This window comes from Myripristis murdjan, chromosome 14, assembly GCF_902150065.1.
Source record: "Myripristis murdjan chromosome 14, fMyrMur1.1, whole genome shotgun sequence".
Taxonomy (NCBI): Eukaryota; Metazoa; Chordata; class Actinopteri; order Holocentriformes; family Holocentridae; genus Myripristis; species Myripristis murdjan.
Genome location: NC_043993.1, coordinates 26,304,233 through 26,312,518, shown reverse-complemented (window position 1 = coordinate 26,312,518; position 8,286 = coordinate 26,304,233). Strand labels below are relative to the sequence as shown.

Below are 8,286 nucleotides of genomic sequence, written 5' to 3'. Positions count from 1 at the left end.
AATCCAAGCTCTTCAAGAAATATGAACATAACAAATACAGCCAAACAAATCCAAAGGCATTTGCAAAGCCCACACTTACCCTAACAGCATCTCACAAAACTCATTGGATCTGGCGGCAAGCAGTGGCAGACACAAGCTATTTCACTGTGAAACCCCAAGGCCTGAAAAATTGCTGAGTCACTGTTACAGCCCGGTCGTGACGTGAGTTAGAGTCATTTGATGAGTGGCTGAGATTCCAGAGGAGATGTGGTGACTCAACATGACTCGTCCTGAGTGAGAAGTGTCCTGTCGCCACACGGCCCTGCTGACCGATAGCGAAACAAGCCCGCAGTCACACACACACACACACACACACACACACACACACACACACACACACACACACACACACACACACAGTCTGCCACTCCAAGCAGCACTGTATCTAAGATTAATAAATCCTGACTGAGAGGACTGTTATCTGTTCTGTTCTGTTTGTTCATTTCGCCGCTTCATGTTGAAAATAAAGGAGGCTTCATAAAAGTAGAAGATGACCGGCAGATTTTGAAGACACTCAGTCTATGCCTCTCATCCTTTGTAAACGACATAAAAACAAAAACGGCTTGGAGACGCCAGGCGCACTCTGCCTGACTGGAAGGTGCTGTCTGTGGTTGCAAAAATGTGGGATGTTTACACTGAGAATGTCTGAGGAAACTAGAATTAGCAGCACAGAGCAGAGAGTCCAGTCCCGGCCCACACAAAACTCTGTAATATGAGGTAAGAATTCATGCAACAGTCTGGAAAACCAAACCACAGGACACGAACACACACTGTGTACCCAGTGTCCTCTCTATATCACAGTTAGTGTCTGTGAGTTTTAATCTCTCCTGTTGTATGTGGAACGCTTGTATCCATTAGGACTTTTTCCACCTTGTTCCTTGTGCCCTAAAAGCATCTGAGTTTTAACAGAAATAGCTACAACAACTAATTTATAACAACAAATTTAATCTTTAAGTAACTTTTTTTCTGGCCCAGAGAGCCTTTAGAAGGTGAGACAATGTGAACAGTGAACATTTGATGGCATGTTGGGAATTTCCCAGTTTGGGATCAATAAAGTATACCTATCTATCTATCTATCTATCTATCTATCTATCTATCTATCTATCTATCTATCTATCTATCTATCTATCTGAACTGAGAAGAATGACATCTGTGAATGGAGTCATCAAGTCATTTAACTGTTCAATATTGACTTTTAATTTCCAGGTTCTTTGTTCTTATCATTACTTATGGAATTTTATTCCTGTGTTTATGTTTATTCTATATCTAGTTACATGTGAAGCACTCAATTTCTCTTTTGTAAAGCTCTTTGAGCAGCATTTCTTGTATGAAAGGTGCTATAAAATAAAGTTTATCATTATTATTATTATTATTATTAGTAGTAGTAGTAGTAGTAGTAGTAGTAGTAGTAGTATCATCAAAGAATACAGAGCCTTAATAATAATAATAATAATAATAGCTGAGTTTTATATTGCGGCTTTCTAAAACCCAAGGTCACTTTACAAGGTCGGGGTAGGAGAGGGCAATAAATGGGGTAGGGAAGAGGGCACACACACACAGGCTGGTTAGTGGGGGAATGCTAGGGTGAAAAGGTGTGTCTTAAGGGCTGATTTGAAAATGTCCAGGGTCGGGGCGTTTCGTATCTCAAGGGGTAGGGAGTTCCAGAGGGTGGGGGCAGCCCTTATAGTTTATTTTGGCTGCATGACCTGATTGATAACAGCTTAGTTACTAAACATTTTGTAAAGTTATGTAAGCAGGTGTTAATATGAATCTGTTCATGAACATTCAGCTGTCACCGCCTTGTAAAAGTGTTCTCTTTATTTAAAAAATGCATCATACATGCATTACATTTCAACATATTTGTGTTCATCTATAATTACAGATAATGTTCTTGTATCATTTACCAGGACCACCTGAAAACAGCAACAGAGAAAACCTACAGAAGTCGATGCATGTAGGGAGGTATCAGTGAGCTGCTAGGCCGCGGCCCAGTCTAGATCTGCAACAGAATAGAGCAGGTCTGCATCCAGCATTTAGAGCGACTCTCTAAAGCAGCTCTATAATATTTCATTTGTTTACACAGAAATTACCACAGAACTGCAACTGGCCTGAATGACCCTGACATTTCAGTGTTATTTACACCCAAATGAAGGTTTCCCAGCATCTGTGGTTCTCAATCTCAGCACATCCTGCATACATGCTAATACGTTGCAAACATAATAAATTAACAGATTGTTATTCTTATTCTTATTAATTTCTAATTATTATTTTTCATTATATTTTTATGTCATGCTGAATACAAACTGTATCATGCTTTATTTGTGTTGTTTATTTTGTTGTTGTTTTTTCTCATTATGTTCAGCTGCTCCTACTGCTATTGTGCACAGTGCTGAATTAGTGTATTCTATTTATATTTTCAGTGATGTATTTCTCCACAACAGTTTTTAGCGTTGAAGGTGCAGGCTGTGTATGTTAATAATAATAAAAAATAATTCCCAATTGCTGTTTTCTTATTTCTATTCTGCACCCCACCCCCCGTTTGCTGTTACTATCTGCTGCTGCAACAGCCTAACTTCCCCACAGGGGATCATTAAAGTTTTATCTCATCTTATTTAGGAGCTCTGCATGCTCACTCTGGATGTAATGTAAAACAGACTGCCACAATATGACAGTGTCGAAACCACGCTGAGGGGCTGAGGGGCCTTTTTCTTGTCGTTTTTGTTTTGTATACCAAGGAGGAAGCCCCTCTGCCACAGCCTGTTACTGACCAGCTGCATTTTGCCAAATGGCATGCTGTCAGGATTTCCCTCTCGTTTTACTTTGACTGTGTCCAGACTCAAGATGTGTCAGCTGCTACAAATGAGCAAAAGCAACATCTTGAGGCCATTCCAGCTATTGTCTATTGTGTGTGCATATTTCAGATGCTGAATGGCTTGTATCTGTTTTTTTTTTTTTTTTTTTTGCAGCTCTGTGTGATGCACTTGGAATGAGTAATGAGCCGGGAGCAGCGGAGCGGCCCCATGGTAGCCAAAGCAAAAAGGAATTATATCATGGCTGCGAGCAATGAAGACAGAAGCTTTGACATGGGATAAATTGGAGGAGGATTTAAATATTGGAAATCCCCTCTTGTCATGAAGTGACGATAAAGATGGCAAAAAAAAAAAAAAAAGCCTGAAGCCGTGTGCAGTCCACTGCTCGATAACTGGGAGTCTCAGAGGGACTGAGATGCTAAGACTTATAAAAAACAGATCCATTAAAAAAGCCTATTATATGATACATTTTTTCATAGTAAAATAGCTGAAGAGCTCACACCCAGCATGAAAACATGTTAAATTACTGGATATTTTGTCATATGGGTGGATACCCTCTCATCTAGTGTTTCCCTTTAGCACAAACAGTCCTACTTTTGTTTTTGCAAAATGACATAGGCCTACATAGACATCCAAATAGCAAGAACTGTCAACACTCATGCCAATGTTTCAAAGTTTTTGTCTGTTTCTCTGTTCACTATGTTGGAGAACATGGTCCACGAATAACACTTTTAATACATACAGGATCTAAATCTAGGATCATAAATACCACATGTGTAAATACAGAACAGCATCCTCCACTTCATGTCTTTCAAAACCATACTCAAATGGTATGTCTGTCACTTGCCCATCATACTTTTCATAGTATTCCACAATATTATACATTTCAATATGCTCATCATTTCATTATTTTATTAGAGTTGAAAAAAATAATCCTACATTGCATTAACAGGTACATCTGATTTTTATCCATTTCTGTATTTTTAGCCATTTTTGTATATATCATATGGCCTACACAGCTCATGACGGATTCCTGTTTGAAGTGACTAAACGACTGCAGCATTTCCTACACTTTGTTGATTCACCCTGAAGTGCCTCAAACTGCTGTGCTGAAGCTGTATAGCTTAGGCCTCAACTGTGTAGGTTAAATCATCAAGAGGAACTTGGCATTGAACTTTACTGAGTCAGACGCGTTTATGTCCCTCCTCGTCCTGTATTTTCAGAAAGCCTCCTCGTCCGGAAGATCTCAGATCTTATAGCGTGGCTCACGGCTTCTCTGTGAATAATGTGCGTGTCTCTCTTCTAAAGAAAGTTCACCTTGCCCTCAAGAGCGTCATAATGCAGCTGTGAAGTCACAGGTGGGAGCGTGTTACGTCACACGGTGTCCGCTCCTCCTCTGTTTTCCATTTGTTGCGTCTCGGCTGTGTCCTGTGTGGAGATCCTGGCTTCTGATTTCCTTCGCTTCCTGTGCCTCCAGAGCAACACGGCTAGTGAGAAGAGCAGGAGAAAGCCCAGAGCTCCTCCGATGAGTCCTGCTTTAAGAGACACACTGTTGTCTGTAGGTTGGTACATCATGCAGGATGGTTTGCTGACCCCAGCACTGTTCACTGCCACCACACAAACCTGTGTGGCGTGGTCTATGGCGCCCACAGGGCCGCTCCTCTTGTTCTCCCCAAACTCATGCCGGTCCTTTCCCCCTACTGTCACTCTGTAAGATGTTACATTCGAATGAGGTGCACACCACCGAACCACCACCTGTGACCCCTCCCAGGACACTTTCTTGAGGAAAGGAGCCTCTGGGGCCACGGGGTCCAAGCTGACGCCGGGACAGAGGCAGCCGGTGGAGGCCGCCAGCACGGCGCAGGGCGTCTGCATCTCCTGACAGGTGTTGTACTCGCACAGTTTGCGGTTTGTGCCAACCGCGGTGACTGGCTCGTGTGACATGTGTAGCGTGGTGGTCTCCAAATAGTCATAATAGTCATCTGGAGGAAGATCCGAGGATTCAGCTGCTGAGCCACGTGGTTCCAGAGGCTGCATGGAGTTCATTCCCAAGTCTTGTGATGTTGTAGTGGAGGCAGCAGAGCCTCGGAGGACGACCAGGGTAATGATCACCAGGGGAAGAGGAAGGTCCCTGTTGGCAGTCATTATGGCATCTGGAGATCATAGAAAGTAAAATTCCATCAGTGCACTGGAAAATATGTTTTTGTATAGCACTGAAAACAGTTCAGCTTTATGAGATTACCCTCTTGGGTCTCTGGCTGTGCATACATTCAGAAAGTCAGTGTTTCTTTTTGTGCCTTGCATGAAATAGCCTGAGACTATATAACGTTTCCCCTCAGATGCTGTGTCTTGCTGAGATTGTGAGTGCAGTGGGAAGAACTGTGTAATGGAGCAAACAGCTGCAGGACAAGCCCAGCGTCTGTTGGAAAATTCAAAAACTTGCGAACGTCAACACAAAACTTTGACTGTTTCAGAACAATAGCACACTCAATTCACTCGAGTGGCTGAATGGCAAAAATCTGGATGTTGCATCCGTTGGAAATGGTTATCCCTCAGCAAGTTTATTAATGTTTTATCGCCAATAAAAAAAGTTTTGTCCAACACTGTATACACTGCAGCCACAGTAATCCTCATTTGTTAAGCTTTGGAGGTCCTTCAGTATAAATCAGCATTCCAGACTGGATTGCACAAGAGGTCTGAATGGCTGCACACCCCAGCCCAACACAACGCAGCCCTGTCAGCTGGATCCAGTTACAGGAAAGCTGCCAGTGCGATTTTAACAGGAACCCATACAAAAACACCTGAAATATGTTCCAGGCTAAAAATGCACAGAGAAAAAAACTTGATAACAATGTAGCACAAATAGTGCCCATTCAAATCTCTTATGTTAATGTTTAACCACAACGGCAGATGAATAGTGACTGACTTTGTTCTATCATTTTTCCCTTCACAGTTCAACCCGATTCACTCGTGCAGAGTGAATAAAGGTACAAAATATTGAAAAATAAGAACTCACCTGTTGCTTCTCTCTTTATAAAAAAGTGGATGTCCTCTCTCTGGCTGTCTGCTTTTCTTCCACTTGTTCCCTCTCTTGGTCTGTCCCGCTTTATATGTTTTTTTCCTGACTCCCCAACAATCACCTCCTTCTTTCTGCCCTCCCCCAATTCCTCTCTCTCTCATTCCCTTACCACCCCCCACCCCGCCACCCCCAACTCCACCTTCCTCCTCCCGGTTTCTCTGCGGTTCAGTGATGAGTGTTTGTATGAGTGTGCGTGTGTGCATTTACCATTACTTACCTCACCATGCCCGCATTTGAGGAGGTAACTTCCAGTGAGGCAAACCATTTAACTCCTATTGCATTCCTTTGCTGTATACAGACTCCTCAGAGCATGTCTCACTTGTTAATGAGGGCTGGTTTGCCCTTTTAGGGGTGAAAACTAATGACAAGGAGTGTTTTTTTTTCCTTGGTGTTCTTTTATTCATAGCAATTTCTCATCCGTGACAGGGTGAGTGACTGTTAACATCTTCTTTCCCAACCTAACCTCTCACCTAAATAACTGTATGACTGGGCTGCCAAACTTATCTTGCCAAATCTTAAGGGATGTACACCGGTGTGCAGGAGCTGACCAAACACCGGAAACGAACCTGACTGGACTTGTGCAGGGACTGATTCACATGCAACAACACGGCAAATGTAGAGTGGACCGATGACACCTTTGATTTGAGCAGCATCACTAAAAAAAATAAAGCTCCCTGTAATCAAAGACAACCACAATTTGGCTATAAACCAAAGCATTTCATCGAGCTGTTCAGTGGTCTGCGGAGACATAAATCCCAAGCGAAAGCTATGACTGATGAAACTTGGGTCAGTATGCAATTTATTTAACCAGATTTTACATACCAGGCAAATTCCTGAGATGAGGATGAATTCCTCAAGTTGGAGGCGTGATCGAGGAGCTTGCTTGGCAGGTCAACAACTCAATCTAATCATTCCCAAAGCCACTGGGATTCTTACTTTTTTTTTTTTTTTTTTTTTTTTGAACATGTTTGATATTCATGGCACCGTTCCTGTGCAGCTCCTGTGGTGTGTGAGATGTTTAAAGAGTTTACCCACAACAGGCCTAATGGGAGCTTGCTCACCAAAACTCTAGTAATTAGGACACAGAAGACTTGATTACTGTGTTAATCCTCATAAAGACGTGATGGCAGGTGAACCAGACAGTGCAGAGGGAGGGAGTCTTCCTCCTGTTTAGGTTATCTGGGCCGCTTATCTCAGCCGCTATGTGTGTGTGTGTGTGCGTGAGTGAGTGAGGGACAGAGAGAGAGGGAAGAGGGAGTCACTGCATTACAAATATTTCTGTGGAAATTCTGGATGTCACCCTAGCAGATGGCAATTATTACGTGAGTTTGTTATGTAACTCCACCCTGGACCACGTAAGATTTTCCCCAACTGCTGTGTGTGTGTGTGTGTGTGTGTGTGTGTCATGGGGAAAAACATAAGAGCCTCCTGTCTTTCAAAATATCTTCCATAAGCATTTTCTTTTTTTTTTTTACTTGAAATAAAGCCAGTCCAAAAGAATACTATAGTTAAAGTATTATCATTAGATCAGTGGTGCAAATTATCCAAATGTGGTAATGACTATACAAATAAAAATATCATAGCTGTTTTCTTCTTTTTAATGTAGCCAACATGTGCAGTTCACGCACATGCATATTGTTGTGATTTATTTTGACATGATTTGTGATGTATGTTGCTTTGAAAATTGTGTTTTATCATTATTGCTGGCTAGAGTAATGTTAGGTGGCTTTGTTTAAAGTTTGAAAGTCAGCTGTTGCTGGGGTTTTCAAACTTTTTCATGATCTGGACTCTCAAGTCCCGATATGAAAAGATATCTTGTTTTTGGTTGAGTATTAAATTGGTCTGATGCCAAATATGTACACTGATGACTAGATTCAAAGTGGTTGGATTAAAACATAATGTTCAGATAATAACTCATGCATTGGTTTGTGCTTTAACCATTTCTAGAGAATTAAATTGTAAGGAAATAAAGATATTGCTCATTTTGCTGAGGAGCCTCTAGAAGCCCTTCAAAGACCTCTGGGGGCCCCCTCACTTTGAAAACCACTGAGCTGCTGTATATCAAGAAGGTGCGAATGATCTGATGCAGATAAGACTCAAAAAATCAGCTTTATTTTGTGACTAAAAACTGCAAACATGACTTTTTACTGATTTCTTTACTGTGCTAAGATAAGAAGAGACACTAGGGGGCAGCCTTGGTCTGCTGGCCTGCTCAATTATAGCCTGACTGAAAAGCATTAATGGCCTGAAAATTTTAAATGAACAAAACCAGTATTTGTAGTTTTTAAAAACCGATTTTACTTACATAAAACGTCCATTCTAATTACACCTCAAACAATGTGAGGCTATATTTTGTTG

The 8,286-nt window shown here is 41.7% G+C and overlaps 1 protein-coding gene across 1 annotated transcript; it reads right to left on the bottom strand.

Annotated features, from left to right (window-relative positions):
- Positions 1-3,739: 3,739 nt before the first annotated feature.
- LOC115371292 (leucine-rich repeat neuronal protein 4) lies at positions 3,740-6,034 on the bottom strand. Its single transcript, XM_030068547.1, has 2 exons — positions 5,866-6,034; positions 3,740-5,002 (listed from the first exon to the last, which is right to left on the bottom strand). The coding sequence occupies exon 2, from the start codon at positions 4,992-4,994 to the stop codon at positions 4,224-4,226; it is 771 nt and encodes a 256-aa protein (XP_029924407.1). The 5' UTR covers positions 4,995-5,002; positions 5,866-6,034; the 3' UTR covers positions 3,740-4,223.
- Between the last annotated feature and the right edge of the window lie 2,252 nt (positions 6,035-8,286).